At 36.5% G+C, this 24,113-nt stretch overlaps 1 protein-coding gene across 1 annotated transcript in view; it reads left to right on the top strand.

Moving 5' to 3' along the window:
* The window catches only part of ADGRL4 (adhesion G protein-coupled receptor L4), a 129,864-nt gene that overhangs the window by 61,445 nt on the left and 44,306 nt on the right, over positions 1-24,113 (top strand). Inside the window, exons 3-7 of the mRNA XM_003411218.3 lie at positions 14,745-14,815; positions 15,435-15,614; positions 15,737-15,920; positions 17,030-17,146; positions 22,323-22,525. Coding sequence (XP_003411266.2) covers positions 14,745-14,815; positions 15,435-15,614; positions 15,737-15,920; positions 17,030-17,146; positions 22,323-22,525 — 755 coding nt within the window. The remainder of the gene's footprint in view (positions 1-14,744; positions 14,816-15,434; positions 15,615-15,736; positions 15,921-17,029; positions 17,147-22,322; positions 22,526-24,113) is intronic.

Below are 24,113 nucleotides of genomic sequence, written 5' to 3'. Positions count from 1 at the left end.
TTGGAATGTGGAATGTACAATGTATCAATCCAGGAAAATTGGAAGTTGTCAAAAATGAAATTAAACAAATAAATATTGATATCCTAGGCATTAGTGACCTGAAATGGACTGCACTGGCCATTTTGAATTAGACAATCATATAGTGTACTGAGGGAAATGACAAATTGAAGAGCAATGGCGTCTTCTCAAGATTCGTCCTGAAGTACAGTGCTGTCAATGATAGGATAATATCCATACACCTATAAGGAAGATCAGTTAATATAACTATTATTCAAATTTATGCACCAACCACTACAGCCAAAGATGAAGAAATAGAATATTTTTAGCAATGTCTGCAGTCTGAAATTGATCAAATATGCAATCAAAATGCATTAGTAATTACCAGTGACTAAGAAAAGTTGGAAAAGAAGTCAAAGGATCAATAGTTAGAAAATATGACCTTGGTGATAGAAATGATGCCAGAGATCACGATAGAATTTTGCAAGACCAGCGACTTCTTCATTGGAAATACATTTGTAAACAACATAAATGGTAACTATGCACGTGGCACTCATCAGATGGAATACACAGGAGTAAAATCAACTGCATCTATGGAAGAGACGATGGAGAAGCTCCATGTCTACAAAATAGACCATAAGTTGCTCATATGCAAGTTTAAGTTGAAGCTGAAGAAAATCAAAAGAAGTTCACGAAAGCCAAAATATGACCTTGAGTATGTTGTTGTTGTTAGGTGCCCTCCAGTTGGTACAGACTCATAGTGACCCTATGTAAAACAGAATGAAACACTGCCTGGTCCTCTACAATCCTCACAATCATTGCTATGCTTGAGCCCATTGTTGCAGCCACTGTGTCAATCCATCTCCTTGAGGGTCTTCCTCTTTTTTGCTGACCTTCTACTTAATGAAGCATGCTGTCCTTCTCCAGGTAATGATCCCTCCCGATAACATGTCCAAAATATATGAGGCGTAGTCCTGCCATCTTTGTTTCTAAGGAATACTCTGGTTGCACTTCTTATAAGACAGATTTGTTTGTTCTGTTGGCAGGCCATAATATAATCAGTATTCTTCTCCAACACCACAATTCAAAGGCGTCAATTCTTCTTCGGGCTTCCTTATTCATTGTCCAGTTTTCACATGCATATGAGGTGATTGAAAACACTATGTCTTGGGTCAGGCACACCTTAGTCCTCAAGGTGACATCTTTGCTTTTTAACACTTTAAAGAGATCTCTGCTGCCGAATTGCCCAATGGAAAGTGTCTTGATTTCTTGACTGCTGCTTCCATAGGTGTTGATTGTGAATCCAAATAAAATGAAACCCTTGAAAACCTCAATCTTCTCTCTGTTTATCATGATGTTGCCTATTGGTCCAGTTGTGAGGATTTGTTTTCTTTATGTTGAGGTATAATCTGTACTGGAGGCTGTGGTCTTTGATCTTCATCAGTAAGCACTTCAATTTGTCTTCACTTTCAGCAAGCAAAGTTGTGTCATCTGCGTAATGCAGGTTGTTAATGAGTCTTCTTCAATTCTGATGCCTCCTTCTTCCTCATATAGCCCAGCTTCTCAGATTATTTGCCCAACATACAAATTGAATAGGTATGCTGAAAAGATATAACTCTGAGGCGCACCTTTCCTGACTTTAAACTATGCAGTCTCTCCTTGTTCTGTTCGAATGACTGCCCTTGATCTAGGTACAGATTCCTCATTAGAACAATTAAGTGCTCCGGAATTCCTATTCTCTGCAATAAAAATGTTATCCATAATTTGTTATGATCCACACAGTCAAATCCCTTAGCATAGCCAACGAAACACAGGTAAACATCTTTCTGGTATTCTCCACTTTCAACCAGGATCCACCTGACATCAGCACTGATATCCTTCATTCCATAACCTCTTCTGAATCTGGCTTGAATTTCTGGCAGTTCCCTGTTGATATACCCCTGCAGCCACTTTTGAATGATCTTCGGCAAAATTTTGCCTGCGTGTGACTTTAATGAAACTGTTTGATAATTTCCACGTTCAGTTAGATCACCTTTCTTCAGAATAGGCATAAATATGGATCTCTTCCAGTCGGTTGGCCAGGTAACTGTCTTCCAAATTTCTTGGCATAGACCAGTGAGTACTTCCAGCTTTGCATCCATTTGTTGAAACATCTCATTTGGTATTATACCAATTCCCAGATCCTTGTTTTTTGCCAATGCCTTCAGTGCACCTTGGACTTCTTCCTTCAGTACCATTGGTTCCTGATCATATGTTACCTCCTGAAATGGCTGATCATAGACCTATTCTTTTTGGTGTAGTGATTCTGCGTATTCTCCATCTTCTTATATGCTTCCTGTGTCGTTTAATATTTTCCCAGTAGAATCCTTCAATATTGCAACTCGAGGCTTGAATTTTTGTTCAGTTCTTTCAGCTTGAGAAATGCTGAGCATGTTCTTCCCTTTTGGTTTTCTATCTCCAGGACTTTGCACATGTCATCATAATACTTTAATTTGTCTTTTCATGCCATCTTTTGAAATCTTCTGTTCAGCTCTTTTACTTCATCATTTTTTCCTTTTGCTTTAGCTACTCAATGTTCAAAAGCAAGTTTCAGAGTCTCTTCTGACATCCATTTAGATCTTCTCATTCTTCCCTGTCTTTTTAAAACACCTTTCACTTTCTCCAGGTATGATGTCCTTGAGGTCATTCCACAGTTCATCTGGTCTTTGGTCATTAGTGTTCAGTGCATCAAATCTATTCTTGAGATGGTCTCTAAATTCAGGTGGAATATACTCAAGATTGTGCTTTGGCTCTCTTGAGCTTGTTCTAATTTTCTTCAGTTTCAACTTGAACGTGCATATGAGTAACTGATGGTCTGATCTGCGGTCAGCCCCTGGCCTTCTTCTGACTGATGATATTGAATAATAGGTGTATTAACTGGTCTTCCTTGTAGGCGTATGGATATTATCACTGACAGCATTGTACTTCAGAATAGATCTTGGGATGTTCTTTTGAATGATGAATGCAATGCCATTCCTTCATGTTGTCGTTCCCGGCATATTAGACCATGTGATTGTCTGATTCAAAATAACCAATGCTGGTCTATTTCAGCTCCTTAATGCTTAGACATCGATCTTTATGCATTCCATTTCATGTTTGACAATTTCCAATTTTCCTAGGTTCGTGCTTCATACATTCCAGGTTCCAATTATTACTGGATGTTTGCAGCTGTTTCTTCTCATTTTGAGTCATGCCACATCAGTATATGAAGGTGCCAAAAGCTTTACTCCAACCAGGTTATTAACATCGACTCTACTTTGAGGATGCAGTTCTTCCCCAGTCATATTTTGAGTGCCTTCCAACCTGAGGGGCTCATCTTCTGGCACTATATCAGACAATGTTCCCCTACTATTCATAAGGTTTTCACTGTTTAATTCTTTTCAGAAGTAGATAGCCGGGTCTTTCTTCCTAATCTGTCTTAGTCTGGAAGCTCAGTTGAAACCTGCCCACCATGGTGACCCTGCTGGCATTTGAATACTGGTGGAATAGCTTCTAGCATCAAAGCCCCCATAGTAAGAGAAGCCGACAGACACATGGAGGGTACACTTTGAATATATCACACCTGAATTTGGAGATCATCTCAAGAATAGATTTGATGCATTGAACACTAATGACCATAGGGCAGACTTGTGGAATGACATCAAGTATTCCAGAGGAAGAAAGCAAGACATCATTAAAAAGACAGAAAATAAAGAAAAGATCAAAACTTATGTCAGAAGCAACTCTGAAACTAGCTCTTGAACATGGAGTAGCTAAAGCAAGTGGAAGAAATGATGAAGTAAAAGAGCTAAACAGAAGATTTCAAATGGTGGCTAGGGAAGAAGAAGTTAAGTATAATGAACTGTGCAAAAAACAAAATGCAAGAATGTGCTTGGCATTTCTCAAGCTGAAAGAACTGAGGAGAAAATTTAAGCCTGGAGTTGCAATACTGAAGGATTCTATAGGCAAAATATTGAACAATGCAGAAAGCATCAAAAGTAGATGGAAGGAATACACAGAACCACTGAACCAAAAATAATTGTCCAACTTTCAACCGTTTCAGGAGGTAGCATATCATCAGGAACCAATGGTACTGAAAGAATAGGTCCAAGCTGCACTGAAGGTATTGGCAAAAAACAAGGTTCCAGGAACTGATGGAATACCAATTGAAATGTTTCAACAAATGGGTGCAGCACTGGAGTTGCTTGCTTGTCTATGCCAAGCAGTTTTGAAGACAGCTACCTGGCTAACTGACTGGCAGAGATCCATATTTGTGCCCATTCCAAAGAAAAGTGATTCAACATGATGTGGAAATTAATCAAACAATATCATTAATATCACACTCAAGTAAAATTTTGGTGAAGATAACCCAAAAGTGATTGCATTGATAAGGAACTGCCAGAAATTCGAGCTGAATTCAGAAGAAGACATGAAGCAAGAGATACCTTTGCTGATGTAAGATGCATCTTGGCTGAAAGCAGAGAATACCAGAAGATGTTTGCCTATGTTTTATTGACTATGCAAAGGCATTGGACTGAATGGTTCATAACAAATTCTGGATAACATTACAAAGAACGGAAACTCCAGAACACTTAATTGTGCTAATGGGGAACCTGTACATAGACCAAGAGGCAGCCATTGGAACAGAACAAGGGGATACTGTGTGGTTTAAAATCAAGAAAAGTGTGTGTTAGGGCCGTATCCTTTCGCCATACTTATTCAGTCTATATGCTGAGCATATAATCCGAGAAGCTGGACTATATAAAGAAGAAAGTGGTATCGGGATTGGAGAAGACTCATTAATACCCTGCAATATGCAGATGACTCAACCTTTCTTGCTGAAACTGAAGAGGACTTAAAGCTCTTACTAATGAAGACCAAAGACTACAGCTTTCAATATATATTTGACCGCAATATAAAAAGAACAGAAATCGTCACAGTTGGACCAATAAGCAACCTCATGATAAATGGAGAAAAGATTGAAGTTGTCAAGGATCTCATTTTACTTGCATCCACAATCAAGGCACATGGAAGCAGCAGTAAAGAAGTCAAATGACACATTGCATTGGGCAAGTCTGCTGCAAAAAAACCTCTTTAAAGCATTAAAAAGTAAAGATGTCACCTTGAGGACTAAGGTGCACCTGACTTAGGCCTTGGTATTTTCAGTCACTTCATATACGTGCCAAAGCTGGACAATGAATAAGGAAGACCAAAGAAGAATTGATGCTTTCGAATTGTAGTATAGGCAAAGAATATTGAATACATCATGGACTGGAAAAGAGCAAACAAATCTGTCTTGGAAGAAGTATAGCCAGAATGCTACTTAGAAGCAAAGATGGTGAGACTTCATCTCATGTACTTTGGACAAGTTATCAGGAGAGACCAGTCGCTGGAGAAAGACATCATTCTTGGTAGAGTAGAGGGTCAGAGAAAAAGAGAAAGACCTCAAGAAGATGGATTGACACAGTGGCTGCTACAATGGGCTTAAGCATAACAACTATTGTAAGGATGGTGCAGGACCCGGCAGTTTCATTCTGTTGTACATAGATAGGGTCGCTATGAGTTGGAACTGACTGGACATCACCTAACAACAACAACAACAATCTTTATAGAAGCAGACTGCCGCATCTTTCTCTGGTGGAGCAGCTAGTAGTTTCGAAACTTCCACATTTTGGCTAACAGAGTAGCGCTTAACCACTGCACAACCAGCGCTCTTTCAAAAAATTTATAGTTCCTCAATACTGTTTTTCTTCTCAAGCCTGTACTCTTGATGTTAGTATTCACAGAATGCCAGTTACTGTATTTTATTTTTATCTTTAGTAAGTTCTTATTACATAGCCCTGTAAACTTAAGAAGAAATGTGCCAGTTAGTGAAGAAATTTCTAAGTTATAACATCTTAATCACTGGACTTTAATACAATTTTAACTGTACTCTCCATTCCCTAATACCTTCTGTCTCTAGAAGACATCTGTCTTTTCATCTATCATGTTTACTTTTAATACCCCTGATTCACACAGAGCTGTATTTCTGTCTGTTCTCCTCACAAGTACAGAGTTTCTACATTAGAAAAAATAGAATCATAGTCACCAAGAAAGCACACACACACAAAGGTGATTGAATGTGACTTTTTTTTTAATTTATTGTGCTTTAGGTGAAAGTTTAGAGGTCAAGTTAATATCTCATACAAAAATTGATACATATATTGTTATGTGACCGTAGTTGCAGTCCCTATAATGTGACAGCACACTCCCTCTTCCCACCTCGAGTTTCCTGTGTCTATTTAACCAGCTCCTATCCCTTTTTGCCTTTCGTCCCGCCTCCAGACAGGAGCTGCCCATGTGGTCTTGTGTATCTACTTAAACAAAGCAGCATACTCTTCCCAAGTATTACTTTATGTTTTATAGTCCAGTCTAATCTTTGTCTAAGATTTGGCTTTGGGAATGGGTTTAGTTTTGGGTTAACAGAGAGTTTGGGGGCCTTATCTTCTGGGGTTCCTCTAGTCTCAGTCAGACCATTAAGCCTGGTCTCTTTATGTGAATTTGAGTTCTGCACTACACTTTTCTCCTGCTCTGTCAGGGACTCTCTGTTGTGTTCCCTTCTGTTGTGTTCCCTGTCAGGGCACCATCTAGTTCCTCTGTTCTCAGACTGATGGAGTCTCTGGTTTATGTGATCCGTTTTGTCTCCTGAGCTATTATTTTCCTTGTGTCTTTGGTGTTCTTCATTCTCCTTTGCTCCAGTGGGTTGGGACCAACTGATGCATCTTAGATGGCTGCTTGCAAGCTTTTAAGACCCCAGATGCCACTCAAATATGAACTTTTTTATGGAGGTATACATATTTGTAATTTAAGACTGTTTCTCTCAATAGTTGTTGATTTTTGAGACAGTGCAGAATGGCCTTAAGTTTTTGCCAATTCCCTTTTTTAGCTATTTTAACTAATCAGTAAATACAATAACTATATTAAAACCCAGTAGACAATATTGAGTCCATCACCTTCTATCTGTTTTATTTGATGAATTATTCAGGGAAAAACTCATTCTCTGGAAAAAATGTTATTTCTCACCAATTTTTGTTGTCCTTGAGGATTAAGTATTTTTTAGCAACACAGCTATTTTTTTCCAGTCCTATAGTTTTGCTGTATGATAATCCTCAGAGATTTTGAACAGAAAACCATAGATCTATTCCCTTTTTACATTAGTATATCACCTTGTAGTATATTGTTTCTGATTTGAAATTTTAGCTGGTCCTTAAAGTTGACATGTCTGGTAATTCTACTCATTAACAACCTCTGTAAATAGAAAATGAAAAGCTCTAAATCAGGGCAAGAAGTGACCCAAGCAAAATACTTTACCTTTAGCCCATAGTCAAATACATGTCTACAGAAAAGTTAGAAAAGCTTTGGGTGAGAATTAACACCATGCATATTCTTCCTACCCTTGAAATCAGAGTAATACAGAACTAAAGATGCTCAGCAATTGAGAGACCTAGTTCCAGATTAGTATTTCACAAATGGGGGAGGAGAGATATTCAATAGTAAAGTGACTTTCTCAAGGCCCAATGAGTAGAACCCAAGAACTCCTTCACTTTTATTATGTGCTTTAGAGCAATGTTTACTGCTTGTAATATTTTATGCCTATTTGTGTTGAGTACCATATGGTAATTTCAGATTTTTTTCATAACTTTTGCATAATATTAACATTGAATTATGTCTTTGCAAATTATTTCCAGCAGCTAAGCATTTATCTTTTATTTGAAATTTGAGTTAAACAGTACTAGAAAGCTCGGTTATTGATAATAATTGTAATTATGAAAATTATATCATGTTTTGAAAGGTTGTGATAAAATGGTGATGGATTCACTAATTATAGATGGGAAAAGCAAGCATAACCTTATTAATGAAAAAGTAGCAAATGAATTAGATTGTTTCGGATCACTTGCATTTAGTGATATCAAGTAGTCAGTAAATAGACTAGTGATAGGTTGGTAGAGGGAAAAATGAGTCAGTATTAAATATGGTTTTTCAATTCTAACTTGACTGAGGAAACCCTGGTGGCGTAGTGGTTAAGTGCTGCAGCTGCTAACCAAAGAGTTGGCAGTTTGAATCTGCCAGGAGCTCCTTGGAAACTCTATGGGGCAGTTCTACTCTGTCCTATAGGGTCGCTATGAGTCAGAATCGACTTGAAGGCACTGGGTTTAACTTGAGTGAAATAATTGCATAGTAACAACTTACCTTTCATGAAGATGGGGGATATAGTTCTTTCTCTCTTTTACATTTCTAAGGATTGCCAAGACATAGCATTTTAATGAAAAATTCATTCTCAATCTGTTTTCTCCAATCCTACTTATTCATGGTGCTCCTGCCATTAAGAAAACACATGCTGTGAATAAAATTACTGGTCCTTGTTCTCCAATTACAATATCAGGTACTACAGCCTAGGTGTGGTGAAAGGATACAACCCTGACCTGTGCATCGGGGTAGGTATCCTTTCACCATACCTATTCAATCTGTATGCTGAGCAAATAATCTGAGAAGCTGGGCTATATGAAGAAGAACAGGGCATCAGGTTTGGAGGAAGACTCATTAACAGCCTGCGTTATGCATATGACACAACCTTGCTTGCTGATGAAGATCAAAGACCACAGCCTTCAGTATGGATTGCACCTCAACATAAAGAAAACAAAAATCCTCACAACTGGACCAATGAGCGACATCATGATAAATGGAGAAAAGATTGAAGTTGTCAAGGATTCATTTTACTTGGATCCACAATCAACACCCATGGAAGCAGCAGTCCAAAAATCAAAAGAAGCATTGCATTGGGCAAATCTGCTGCAAAGGACCTCTTTAAAGTGTTGAAAAGCAAAGATGTCACCTTGAAGACTATGGTGCACCTAACCGAAGCCATGGTATTTTCAATTGTGTCATATGCATGCAAAAGCTGGATAATGAATAAGGAAGACCGAAGAAGAATTGATGCCTTTGAATTGTGGTGTTGGTGAAGAATACTGAATATACCATGGACTGCCCAAAGAATGAACAAATCAGTCTTGGAAGAAGTACAACCAGAAAGCTCCTTAGAAGCAAGGACGGCAAGACTGCATCTTACATACTTTGGACATGCTGTCAGGAGAGATCAGTCTCTGGAGAAGGACATTATGCTTAGTAAAGTACAGGGTCTGCAGAAAAGTGGAAGACCCTCAATGAGGTGGATTGACACAGTGGCTGTAACAATGGGCTTAAGCATAACAACGATTGTAAGGACATCACAGGACCAGGCAGTATTTCATTTTGTTGTGCATAGGGTCCCTGTGAGTCAGAACTGACTCGAGGGCACCTAACAACAAACAACAACAACTACAGCCTAGGAACTATTCTAAACATCTTCACATAAGTATCCTCATTTGTTGTGAAAAACAACTGCCTGGAGTTAGAAGGCATTTTAAAAGTATTATACAAGTCACAAGGAGCCCTGGTAGCTCTATGGTTAAGCGCTTGGCTGCTAACCAAAAGGTCAGCGGTTTGAACCCACCTGCATGGGAGAAAAGACCAGGCAATCTGCTCCCATAAAGATTATAGTCTAGGAAACTCTGGGGGGCAGTTCTGCCCTGTCACATTGGCTTGCTATGAGTCGGAGTTGATTCAATGGCATACAACAACAGTGATACAATGTCACACAGCTAATGAGTTTTAGAGTCAGGATTTGAATTAAGGTCATCTGAGCAAATCAGAGTCCCTGGTTGGTGCAAACAGTTAATGAGCTCGACTAGTGACTGAAAGTTCGGAGGTTTGAGTCCACCCAGAGGCATCTTGGAAGAAAGACCTGGTGATGTACTTCCAAAAAATAAGTAATTGAAAACACTATGGAACACAGTTCCACTCTGACACAAATAGGGTCTCTATGAATTGGAATTGGCTGAATGGCAACTGGTAATTAGCAAATCTGGTGCCCTTTTCCTGTAGAAAGGAAGACACAAGTAGATTTGTTAGACACAAGCCAATGAGGCCCTGCAAGGGACTGAGAGAAGTTAGTGTGAATCTTGCTGCAAAATGGAGGTCACGTTCATTTTGGCTAGGCCAGTTTCATCCCATCTGATGCTCTTTCAGCATTTTATGATTCTCTCTATATTACAAGTTAGCAAAGGAGCATAGAATGGTATAATGAGAATGGCGGAAGTTCTTTGACTGTCCTTGCACACAGCCAGATAGGGACCTCACACACCCCATTCCCAGGTTAACAACAACAACAACACAAAAAGCCAAACCCATTGCCATGGGTCAATTCTGACTCATAGCTACCTTATAGGACAGAGTAGAACTTCCCCGTAGGGTTTCCAAGGAGTGACTGGTGGATTTGAACTGCCGACAATTTGGCTAGCAGACAAGCTCTTAACCATTTTTCTTTATTCCCGGGTTAAACGCTATAAACGCCCACTGACACCTGGAGTGAAAAGGGTATCTAATTCAGTAAACCTTGCTTCTGGGCTTTAGTAAGATGTTATGAAAACAAATCTGCACCAGACAAAAGTTTGAAAAATAGTATTTTGATGAGATAAAGCTTGAAAATATTACTTTGGTATGATGATTAAGGTTTTAAGCTGAATATTCTCTTAGCACCTCTGGCATCAGAATAATAAAAAAAAAAAAAAAAAGGATAGCCCTAATCTTGAATGTTAGTCTCCCAAAATAGTACATCCTTATTATTTTTATAGATAACTTATTTTGTCACTTGATGAATTCAGAAGACAAAATGCCCTACCCGGTCCAGGGCTGACATGCTGCGATACCAACTTGCCAAGTGTATGGTGGTAGGATGGCTCGAACTAGAGCAGAGACCCCAAAGTAGCACTGAAGGGTATGGACAAGGAACAAGGAAAAGCAGAAACACAATTAGTTATGAGATGCACAATTGTGTACACTTAAGTCCAAGGTGTAAGAAGTAGGATGGAAATTGAGTTTATAAGGCCAAGATTTTTTATGTTGTTTAGAGACAGGACTTGGAACGAAGTTCCCAAGAACTCCTGTACATTTAAATAGTTTAGGATTGAGAGAAATCAACATCAAATTTCCTTTTATCCATAGAAGGTATCTAAATCTAAAAACCTAAGGTATTTAAGAAATATGATTGCTTCCTTAGCTATGAAGCAAATTGTTCTATTTATGATACTTTATGGGTCTTTTCAAGCCTTCTTTGGGGCTTTTTCCCAATCAGGGTGCAGCCTGTGTTACTTCTGTAGCACCATTCCAAAAGGGTTAGTTTTTGCTTTTCCTTATTTTTTTCTTTATTTCATGTATTTCATGAAAAATAATAACTCTAGTCCTTGGAAAGCCTATGGGACAGTTCTAGTCTGTCCCGGAGGATCGCTATGAGTTGGAATTGACTTGAAGGCAGCAGGGTTTGTTTTTTGTTTTTTGCAGGGGGCGGGGGCGGGGTAGTCTGTACTATGACCTAGACTCTTTAAATCTAGCCTAGCCTGAAATACTTTATTTGATGGTTCTACATATTCCGAGAGTCAGCTTGTCACTGCTCGTCCCCTATTTTATTTTTTATTTGCTTTTGTGGAATGGCATCTTTAAAATGAGGTCCCTGGAAGGTACAAAAAGTTAAAACGCTTGCTTGGCTGGTAACCAAAACGTTGACTGCATCCATCCAGAGGCGCCTCGGAAGAAAGGCCTGGCAAGCTACTTTGGAAAAATTAGCCATTGAAAACCCTATGGAGCATAATTTTACTGTGACACACACAGGGTTATCATGAGTCATTATCAACTTGATAGCTGAATGTGTAGAGTTGGCTGAAGGGATTTTCTAACCTTCTTTTAGGTCTCAGCTGCTAAATGTCTTTTGAAATCTAGTTAGTAGATATTTCTTCAAGAATCTGCAAGAGAGTCACTTGTCAGTTCCAGTTTTTGGTGCTGTGAGTTTTAATGTTTTTCTGTGCCTTTATTCCATTTTTAAAGTGAGAGAATAGGAACAGCTGCATTTAAGGTAACTGGCTAGATGCTATTTTAACTTGAACTGATTGTCCCCCCCTTTTGATTTTAGAGGAAACCCTGGTGGTGTAATGGTTAAGTGCTATGGCTGTTAACCAAGAGGTTGGCAGTTCAAATCCACCAGGCGCTCCTTGGAAACTCTACGGGGCAGTTCTACTCTGTCCTATAGGGTCGCTATGAGTCGGAATCGACTTGACGGCAGTGGGTTTGGTTTTTTGGTTTTGATTTTAGAGTAAATGGCATTGTGCCAGTCTATTAATTTAAAAAAAATCAAATTGTGAATTTAAGATTACAGGATTATTCATTAATCTGACATGGAGCACCTCTATGACATGAGAATCTGAGCTGCGAACACAAAATCTTAGCATTAATTTCATGATCTGGACTCTTCTGTTTCCTGGAATCATTCCCTATACTGACATAGTATTTATACTGTATTTATAATTTTAAAGCCTATTTCACTGTAAAAAATTTCACTGTAGTATATTAAATTTTATGAGTTATGGGAATTTCAAACCTAGAACCTGAATTGTGCTTTAGATATACGGCTAACGAAAATCTAAGATTTCATTCTTTAAAATTTGTTACTTTATCTATGATAGCTGTGTATTAAGAACCACAGTAAAATATAACTTGAACAGAAGTAATAAATTATGGTACAGTTTTAAGGGAATTGAATCATGTATTTTATTATGTTGTAGTTTGTAGGCTAACTTAAATGCAAAAAAAAATATGAAGCTTTGGAAAGAAAATGGGCCCGTCTTTTTCTTTTTTTTTTTTTTCTCCCACATAATTCTAAACAGGAATTGTTATAATCAGTTTAATTTAATACTAGAATACAAGGACATTTGAAGAGGATTTTAAAAATTGAGTCTTTAACCAGACTTAATGGCCTGGCTAAGACTGGAGGGACCCCAGAGGTCATGGCCCCCTGACTCTTTATCAGCCCAAAACTAAAACCATTCCCGAAGCCACCTCTTCAGACAAGGATTAGACTGGACTATAAGGCATAAAATGATACTTGTGAAGACTGTGCTTCTTGGCTCAAGTAGACACGTGAGACTATGTGGGCAGCTCCTGTCTGGAGGCAAGCTGAGAAGGCAGAGGAGGACAGGAGCTGGTTGAATGGACTCTGGAAATACAGGGTGGAGAGAGGGAGTGTGCTGTCACATTGTAGGGAGAGCAACTAGGGTCACATAACAATGTGTGTATAGGATTTTGTATGAGAAACTGACTTGAATTGTAAACTTTCACTTAAAGAGCAATTAAAAAAAAAAAAACTGGATCTTTACTAAATAAGGACTGTTATGGATTGAATTATATCCCCCAAAATATGTTGTAAATGTTAACCCTTATATCTGGTTATAATCCTGTTTGGGAATGGGTTTTCTTTGTTAGATTAATGAGACAGGATTAGTGTCAGGTATGTTTTAAGTCAATGTCTTTTGAGATATAAAAGAGATTAAAGAAACAAGCAAGGAAAGTAGAGATGGGCAAAGAGAGATGCCAAGTCACTTGAAGATTGCCCAGGAACAGAAGCTCAGAAGAGATAAGGACCTTCCTCTAGAGCAGACAGACAAAACTTTCCCCTAGAGCTGGCACCCTGAATTCAGATTTCTAGTCTCCTAAACCGTGAGAAAGGAAACGCTGGTAGTGTAGTAGTTAAGTGCTACGGCTGCTTACCAAAAGGCTGGCAGTTCAAATCCACCAGGCACTCCTTGGAAACTCTATGGGGTAGTTCTACTCTGTCCTATAGGGTCACTGTGAGTCAGAGTCGACTCGATGGCAACGGGTTTGATTTTGGAAACTGAGAAAATAAATTTTTTGTTTGTTGAGGCTACCTACTTGTGGTATTTCTGTTATACTAAGACAAGGACTAAATGCTACATCTTCAATTATGCAAAATATTTTCATGATTTTATTGATAAATCGTGATATTCAGAAAATAATTGAAGAGTTTGGTCCATAAACAATCTTTCAACACTCGTAAAATGTAATATGAAGTCATTAATCATATGTAGTACTATCAACAAGTTAGCAACTATGTGAGCACTTAATAAAATTTTTAGTTTTCAAATATTTGTAGATATAAATGAGTGCATTGAATCAGTTGCCTGTGATGATCACTCAGTGTGCAAAAACGTGAATGGTGGGTGTAACTGCTCCTGTGAGGAAGGTTATCAGACACCTACAGGAAATTTACAATTCAAACCTAACGATGGCACTTACTGCCAAGGTAAATTATATTTTTAAATTTTATGTATTATCGAAGAGCTAGATAAAATACATGCTGCAGAGTTGTGAAGTATTAAAGAGCTACATCGTCCAAGAAATGTGTCAGCATTCCTTTATCGTCTATTAAATGAATTAAGAAAGGGCAATATTTTATTTAACCGAAGATGTAGAGCACATGTTTTCTGTAGTTAACATATCCTATCCCTTAAACCTACATTCTTCCATTATCCATAAAATATAGTATTCCTTGGAAACTCTATCGGGTAATTCTACTCTGTCCTATAGGGTCGTTATGAGCCGGAATCGACTCGACGCCAGTGGGTTTGGTTTTTTTTTTTGGGTTTATAGTGTATTCTGAAAATGAAAACAGAAGTGTTAAAGAATATGTTTTTTATGTTTCAGTAAAAAAATTTTTTTAATAGATATGCAAAATTATTGGAATAACTAAGATTAGCTTAGGAAAAAATATCCTAAGAAACTAGACAACCTATTTTCTCTTTCTACAGAAAATATGAATGCGAACTGCCATTTAGATAATGTCTGTATTGCTGTGAATATTAATAAAACTTTAACAAAGGTAAGTAGACTAGCTGAATTAAAATGCTATTTTACTTTTAATATTTTTGTTTCAGTTAGCATCCTTCCAATATTACATTTTTAGAATAGCAACAAGCAGTTGAACTTCATGTATACATGAAACTTTATGTATAGAGATCTAAGTATTTATTTAAATTGCAGATAGGATTGATTTAAAAATCCTCTAAGTACTGAAGAAAACTTTTACATATTTAATTTGTTACTTTTCATTATTTGATTTAAGGAAAAATTCTTTTCAACGTGTAGTCAAAGTTGATGAATAAAATAGAAAAACTTCCTTTTACCCCAGGCCCCTTCCCATGTTTTAAGGCGGAGACGTAGTTGAATACAACTGGAGTAAATAAAAAGTAGGACTTTACAAAATTATTATTAAGTGATTGAAAGTCTGAATCTCAATATGACTACTTAAATGTCAGCTAAAGGAAATTTCTACTGTATCATATTGTAAAGAATTTATTCTTGTAGATTAAAATCTAATCAAATTTATAATTGATAGTTCTATATTAAGAATATGGAGCAATTTTAGAAGCTAATTTTTTTTTTTTTAAGTATGTAATGTTCTACATTGGTTTCCTTTTTCTGGACCCCTTTTTGCTCAGATTAGACCCATAGGAGAACCTGTGGCTTTGCTACAAGAAGTCTATAGAAATTCTGTGACAGATCTTTCACCAGTGGATATAATTACGTATATAGAAGTATTAGCTGAATCATCCCCATTTCTAGGTTACATGAATAGCACCAACACAGCCAAGGACACTCTTTCTAATTCAATTCTTACTGTAAGTATATTGAGCTTTAACTTTTAATATAATTGAGCTTTAGAATTTTTCCTTAAACCTATGATTCGTGTAAGATTTCAACATTAAAAAAAAAAAAAAACTTTTTATTTTGTTTTCGGCAGGAACTTGTGAAGACCATGAATAATTTGGTTCAAACAGATACATTTACAGTTTGGAACAAATTATCTACAAATAATAGGAGAACTCATCTTACGAAACTGATGCACACTGCTGAACAAGTAACTTTAAGTATATCTCAGAACCTCCAAAAGACCACTCAGTTAGATACTAACTCAAGTGATGTAGGTAAGAAAAAAAAAGAAGCCAAGGTCAATTTCAGAGCATTATTGTTTCCCATTTTATAATAGGGGGACAAGGTGCTTAAAATACTCTTAATTGGATTTGTAGTTTTTTTGTTTTTTTCCAATGGAGAAAATGAATGGTGATGCATGTCACATGAGTGACATGAGTGTAGTAAGAATAAAAAGAATAAATATATAAGTTTTGCCTCCTTTGCTGCCATCTCCACCATTTCCTATTTCTGAACTATTTAGTATTTAAATGCCCAGAGTATATTACTCCCTTGTCATTTTGAATCATGACTTGAGATCTGCCTTAGCCAGTGATAGTCATGTACAGATTCTCTAGATGTCCCTCCTGTATTTAAGTTCATCTTTAGGGAATCTATTACCTTTTAATAACACGAAGCAATCAACATAATAAGTTAGAATGTTTCCTGCTTTATGCAGTCTCACACATAACACATTCAGAACCTGGGATCAATTCGAGGATGCCTGTAAAATTCTGAAGAAACAGAGTACATTTCTGAAATAAAGTATACCTTTATTACATTTTCAGGGTGATATATTGCTATACAACACAGATAAACAAAAATCATTATCTCTTCAAGGTTCACCACTCACTCAAAATTAAGGCTGCAAGCTTGTGAATAATATATAGGAGCCCTACATTTCTTGATGATGTTGAGTGAAAAAGATAAAAAATTCACCAGTAAGGGCATTACAACTCAAGAATTTAATTCAATCATTCTCCATATAGTAAATGATATTATAGACACCATCTTCTAAGACATTACAGTTGCTTGTCTTTGCTTTAGTAATTATTATTTATAGCTCCCTTGAGTATATACCTATATGCATATATGTATATTATCTTTGTTTAATTCAATAAAGATTAAATTAAACCATGAGCGATATGGCAAAACCCAAAATTAAAATTTGAGTCAGATTTTTAAGATATAAATTATAATGTCCAAATATGTTCAGAATATATTCATTCAACCTTCTATAAGTAAAAACTTAAAATGCAATAATGATGGGTAAAATTGTCTCTAAAAATAAATACAGTGATTAAACTAATTTCAAAGAATTTATTATTTCGGTGGTTTGTTTCAGCTCTCAAAATATTCTTTTTTGATTCACATCAAATGCAACATATGCATCCCCAAATGAATGTGGATGGAGATTACATAAAGATACTTCCAAAGAGAAAACCTGCATACAATTCAGATGGTAGGATTTTGACAATATCTCATATGCAATATTCTAATTTTAGCTGGTAATGTCTTAGTCCTTTTTGTCTTAACTGCCAATCTCTATAACTGACTGATATTTTGAAGTTTCTTATAAAAATATACAAAAGAACTTGATTTTATTACTCCTTATGCATCAGTGACTGGATGCTGTAGCTTGCACAGAGTTCTTTTAATATTTCATCTTTGGTAGTTCTTCATAGTCTTCATTGTGACACTAAGTTGTAACTGTGTAAAGAAGAAATATACAGATAATGTTCAAAAAGACAGAAAGTTATTGCTCAGGCTTGTGACTTCTCTTCCTTTTGTCATCACGTTCTTTGCACAGTAAACTGTTCAACTAAATGAGAGGCTGGATAAAAAAAAAAAAGAATCAGAAAACAACAGTACTGGCAAGCAATTTAATAGTTACCTAGCCTAGTTTCTTAATTTATGAATAATGAAACTGTGGTGCAGAGAAGCTAAGGGACTTGCCGTCATGCACATCCTCAGATAATGCAGAACCAGCACTAGAAGGGCAAGAGTTAACGAAGATAATAAGCCTTGACCAGCTTTCCTTTATTCTTTACTTGTTTGAGGCAAGCAAACAGCTGCTATTTCAATCCAACCATTTGTCTGCCCTCTTAAATACAATGTCTGCTGATAGTAGAGTTCTTTTGGTTATTGTTGTGTCAATATAGGTAAAAAAAAAAAAAAAATTACCCAGGAAATATATGAATTGTAATATTTGCTCAAAGAATGCATGGGCAGCCATAAGTACAAATGAAAAAATAAGTAAAACAGCATACAGATTGGCTTATGTATAGGCAGACACATTTTCATAAAAGGTGTGATGTCCAAAATTGCTGCACATTCATCCTCAGAAAAGATGTCTTGTTTGCATTTTTACAGCATTGATATGTTTTTTTTTTCTCCCCCAATCCTTCAATATTATCCTGTCCATTATTTCTTATCATATTCTATAAAAATGCAAGAAACAATAGTCTGTGGTCATAAAACTAAGCAAAAATTATGAAGCCATGTCACCATTGAACCCATGGCTCTTACCTAATGACACCAAATTCTAATTAACCAAAGTACACATATAATATTTAGGAACAAATTCAAAGAATGTGTTAAGCTGTAGAAATTTCAAAGACAATCTGAATAGGGTTTAGCAGTTGGGAATAAAGACATTGAAAATACCTCTCATAGTGACAGATGCTGAAATCATCACAGAACTGATATCTCAAAGAGATCCTTCTGATTGTATGGTAGCTCGGACATTTGAAAGGGACAGCCATGTCAACACTCAAGAAAGCAGTGTGAGAAAATTTGTTTTCCTCAAGGTTCTACCTTAAAAATAAGGGCGTCTAACAGACTGATCCAACCCACTCAATGATGTACCCATGTTATCATTCTTTTAGTGATAAAATACATTAATAAAATACACAGATTAATGAAAACCTGCACAGTGTCATTAGTAGCAAAATCAAGCACGTCCATGGAGGTACAGGTGGACTTAAACTTTTTTAATTGACTGAAGTAGAAGAGTAAGGTGTAGGAGGTAAGAAAGAGCACAAAATCCAGTGTTTTGAACTGCAGTTTATAATTAAAAAGATTGTATGTATTTGTTTTTAAATTACTTATGAAATTAGGATAATATTTAAGTGACAAAATACAGCAGTGTGTGAAGCCTTATTGAGAAGGTGTACTGTAGTTATTCTCAAGTGAAAATAGCAGTGAAGCAGTTTGGAAACAATGATTCTCTAAGGAGTTATAATTCATTGCAGATTCTATTTTTGTATTCTTTTCAGAATTTAGCACACTGTTTTGCACTAAGGAAATGCTTAAATAAATGTTCTCTTCACTGAATTGAAGGTTACACTATATCTTCTTAGGAAAAGTATGGTAACGTTAACAGGTACAGGTATCCGCTGCTTTTAGAAAGTTCACTTTACACCATTTCGCTTTTACAAAAGACCTACATTAGTACCTGTTTTTGCTAACTGAAAAAAACCTGAAGAGTATTTTTACTTTTGTGAAAAGTGGAAATAGGGTTCAGTGTTTGTTTTGTAGCCAGTCATTAAAAAGATCACAAACGGAGCCGTGAGGATGGCATCACCAAGTTCCTTTTATCATGTAATTCCTGCTTTTACTATATGTTGGTGTTACTTTAGGTTTTATGTGTTATTTGCTATGATTTGGTGCGGTCTGGAATGCTCAAAAAATTTCCCCACATAAATTAATGGTAATTACTTCTTTGCTTTATGCCATTTTGGCTTACGAAAGGTTTCATGGGAGTGCTCTACTTTGGGATAGCAGGAGAAAAATGTCTTCGAGAGAACAGAGAGCATAGAAGACTAGAATAAACATTGTAAAGAAGAAAAGGTGAGGAAGGACTGATGATGATACAGTAGGAAATTACCCTGCAAGTTTTTAGTCTCTTGTGAGTGAAACTGTAGTTTACTGAAAGAAGGTACAAAACTGATTTAAAAAACCCTGCTGCTGTCAAGTCGATTCCGACTCAGTAGAACTGCCCTATATGTTTTCTGAGGAGTGCCTGATGGATTCGAGCTGCTGACCTTTTAGTTAGCAGCTGAACTCTGTACGACTATGCCACCAAGACAGTTAAAAATTACATCAGGCCTAGAATTAGTGAGAAATCATTGGAATTGAAGGAGGCTCAAAATTATGAGACTGGACGCACACTGAAGCAACATTCAGAAAGGAGGTGGAAAGGGTTTTTGGAACACTATTCTGTGTGACATTCACCACCCTTTTTACTCAAAATCAAAAATCGATATCAGATAAATATTTTACTTTAGAAAGGATAGCGGTAATCAGTAGATTTTTTTTAAAAAAACACCTTCTCATTTTGGAGCATCATTTGATTTTGATTGTTTCCACTTAGAACCTTCTGAGAAGTCACTGTGTCATGAACTGGTACACCATCTGGACCAGGTCAGGTTGGCCTAAAAGACTTCTAGACCCTGCTTCAGGCCCTGATTTTGTCATCTCTTGGAATCATCATTTCACTAGCCTCAGTCATGTTATGTGGTAGTTGCCAAGTGCTGTCAAGTTAGTTAAGACTCATAGTGACCCTATGCACAACAGAATGAAACACTGCCCAGTCCTGCGCCATCCTCACAATTATTGCTATGCTTGAACCCATTGTTGCAGCCACTGTGTCAGTCCATCTCATTGAGGGTCTTCCTCTTTTTCGCTGACCCTCTACTTCACCAAGCAGGATGTCCTTCTCCAGGGACTGATCCCTCCTGATAACATGTCCTTAGTGTGTGAGACGTGGTTTCACTGTCTTTGCTTCTAAGGAGCATTCTGGTTGTACTTCTTCCAAGACAGATTTGTTCTTTCTTTTGGCAGTCCATGGTATATTCTTTCTATTTAAGGTTTCTAGACTAGCAGTTTAGAAAAAAAAAAAAAAAAAGTTCTGTGTAATGTATTGAATTTCAGCAAAGCCCTTAGCAAAGTCTCTTATGGTGCCTTTTTTAAGTTAAGATACAATGATATGGATAGCGACACACTTTGGTAACTTCTAGCTCATGTACCCATATCCAAAGAATGTTATTTATTAGGGTGATATTCGACTCCATGGGTGGTTCCAGTTTTGTGTAACACTGGTATGGTGTTACCAACATTTGTATTTATGATTTTGATTAATTTATACTCATTAAATCATTTTCTAGTGTCACAAATTTGAGGGAACAACTGACTATAATATCCCAGTGGTCTGAAGAAAACAGAATCTTTTCTAGCTAAAAAGTGTAACCATCATATTTTTATAGTGTTTAAAAATTAGAAAGGGCTCTCTCGTGTATTATTTAGTTTTGTCTCAACCTATCCTAATAAGTAGATATAGTTCATATTACTACCATTCATTTATAAGTGGAAAATCTAAAACTGAAAACATCGAATTGATTTACCTGTAGCCACATAGGTAGGTTCAATGACTGAAACCAGACCTTCTAATTCCAAGTGTACATCATGAATGTAAAGTACTAAATGTAGTGTCTGTAATTTTGTACCACAAATACAAGAGAATAAGACCTAACTTGACAACAGGAATTTTTAAAGATAATAGATCTAGATGTCAAGTTGTTCACATACAGTATCAGTGATGTTGAGCTCCTACAAAACTAAAGCAATCTGAGATTCTATTAATAGAGGTGTAGTGCCCAGGTTTAAAGACAGAATAGCCACACGGTAGTCTCCGCTGATAAGGGTGCATTTCTAGTACTGAGTTGTGTGCTGATGTACTGCATTTAATGGGAGCCCTGGTGCTTCAGTGGTTAAGAGCTCAGCTGCTGACCAAAAGGTCAGCAGTTTGAATCCATCAGCTGCTCCTTAGAAACCCTGTGGGGCAGTTTTACTCTGTCCTATAGGGTTACTATGAGTCAAAATTGACTCGATGGCAAAGGGTTATGGCATTTGATAAGTGTGTGTGTATGTGTGGAGGGAGGGGTGGCACAGATAAATGGCTGTCCTACAAGGCAGTAATTTCTTACCCAGAGACTGAATGTCATCAGTATTAATGAGGAGCCATTTCAGTGGGCATGAGGATAAATTCAATGACATCTTACAACTCAACTTTTTTTTTTTTTTTGATGTAGAAGCATAACATTTGTGGTAGTGGTTTTAATTTATGTAATAATTTACATGTAAAAAGAATTGTTCTTCCTGTCATAGAAAAAGATGATTTTGTCATATAAGCTGGTAAATTTTTTTTTCAACTCTGAACTTTTTAATTCTATAAGTCTATGGTAATTTTCTCCCAGTATCTCTCTAATTCATGTATTTGGACATAGAAGTAATAACTCAGAATTTTATCTTTCAGGTGAATACACTTCACACCTAGTACTCAGCCAGGTTTTGGGTGTGAATTTACCTAGGAATATTTTTCTCCTAAATATAGCTTGTGCAAAAGGTGTTACTACATTCCATGGTCATTTTTGGATGCATAGAGTTCGGTGACTATAAGTCTTAATATGGTTTGATGATGTAGATGTGGCTTATTGTGACCCACATTTCAGTCTGTAGGTATTTTTATGGTTCTTTTAGAGTAAAAGTTTATCTGATCAAATTTTCCCTTTATATTAAATGTGTAAATACATTTTGTTTTATAAGAATTTTACTGAATGCATTCATTTGATTGATAGGAAACGTTGCAGTTGCATTTTTATATTATAAAAGTATTGGTCCCTTGCTTTCATCATCTGACAACTTATTGGAACCTCAGAATTCTGATCATTCTGAAGAGGAAGAAAGAGTCATCTCTCCAGTAATTTCTGTGTCAATTAGTTCAAATCCACCCATGTTCTATGAACTTGAATATATTGCATTTACATTAAGTCATATAAAGGTAAGTTTGTTTTTTTTTTTTTGGTGGTTATTGGTTATGATTTCGATACATTCAGAGAAGTGAATTTCCGTAGCCGTTATTGTGTCACTTTCAGTATATGTGAACTCTTGAGTTAAAAAATAAAAAAAAAGAGAGAGATTTGAAATTGAAATAAATGAATAATGTAATTTATGGTTAAAAGCTTGGCCAGCAGTTTCAATCCACCAGCTGACCGTTGGAGACTATGGGGCTGTTCTGCTCTGTCCTATAGGATCACTATGGGTCAGAATCAACTCCATGGCATTGGGCTTTTGGGTTTTGAGGCAGTTTCAACTAATTTCCCTAAAAAATATTTTTGTATTTTAAGTGCTCTTTAAGCCTTCTGATCAATGCCAGAGAATTTCATGTATTTGACTCTCTAAAATGAAGTTGTATATTTAGTTGTAATTTTAAGTATATTGTTTCTTTTGAAAGTCCGCACACCTTCGGTGAATGAGTTGTAAAAAAAAAAGTGTAACTATAGATTCAAAGAGATAAATTTCACTTGTGTAATGAGGGAGGTATTTGATTAATAATTGCCATTTAAAATAAACATTTCAGGGATTTGGATATTGATTTATTTTAACCAGTACTTCATTCAAGAGAAGTTTTAGGGTCACTTAAAGTACAAAAATATTTTATAAAGAAATTAACAGAGGCCATTTCACTCTTTTAGACTCATGTATAATTAAAACTACACAATAAAAAACATAATAGCTGTGTTAATATTTAATTATTTTTATATACCTAAAAATGAATGGGGAAATTTGAAATTATAGATTGTTCTCTACCTGTTTATAGTTGGTGGTTTCTTAGGCTTCGAATATAATTTCAGTAAATGATTAAAGTACCTCAAGTCACATTTGGAGAATCTTGAAATTGGCCAATTGCATTTGCGTGTTTACCAGGGGAAATGGAAAAAAAAAAAAAAAAAGAGAGAGAACAGTCAAAAAGAACATATATGCTTACACAAAATACAAATGTGTCACTGTAAATAAAAGACATCTAAGACTCATAGTGACCCTATAGGATAGAGTAGAACTGCCCCACAGAGCTTCCAAGGAGCACCTGGCGGATTTGAACTGCCAACCCTTTGGTTGTCAGCTATAACACTTAACCACTACACCACCAGGGTCTCTGTTGGAATTGAGTCGACGGCACTGGGTTTGGTTTGGATTTTTAATGTAGGGAGAATGAAATGAGTGTTGTGGAGTTGATTCCAGCTCATGGTGACCCCATTTATGTAGAGTAGACTCGACGGCATTGGGTAGAACTGCTCCAAAGGGTTTTCAAGGTCATGGCCTTTTGGAAGCAGAGCGCGCCAGGCCACCCTTTCAAAGAACCCCTGGGTGTATTCAGAACTGCCAACCTTTCAGCTAGTAGCTGAGTGCTTAACTGTTTGTGCCATCCAGGGACTCCTACAAATGGATTGCAATGGCAAGTAAATAGTAGTTCCAAACTAAACATCAGTAGGCATTATGTTGAGGGAAAAAAGAAATGTGAAATGTTTTAAGAATTGAAACCAAACTTAGACACTGAAAAAGATATCTGAAAAGTTGGTAAATTCAAA

This window comes from Loxodonta africana, chromosome 3 (assembly GCF_030014295.1).
Source record: "Loxodonta africana isolate mLoxAfr1 chromosome 3, mLoxAfr1.hap2, whole genome shotgun sequence".
Classification (NCBI taxonomy): Eukaryota; Metazoa; Chordata; class Mammalia; order Proboscidea; family Elephantidae; genus Loxodonta; species Loxodonta africana.
This window is presented reverse-complemented; position numbering and strand designations above follow the sequence as displayed.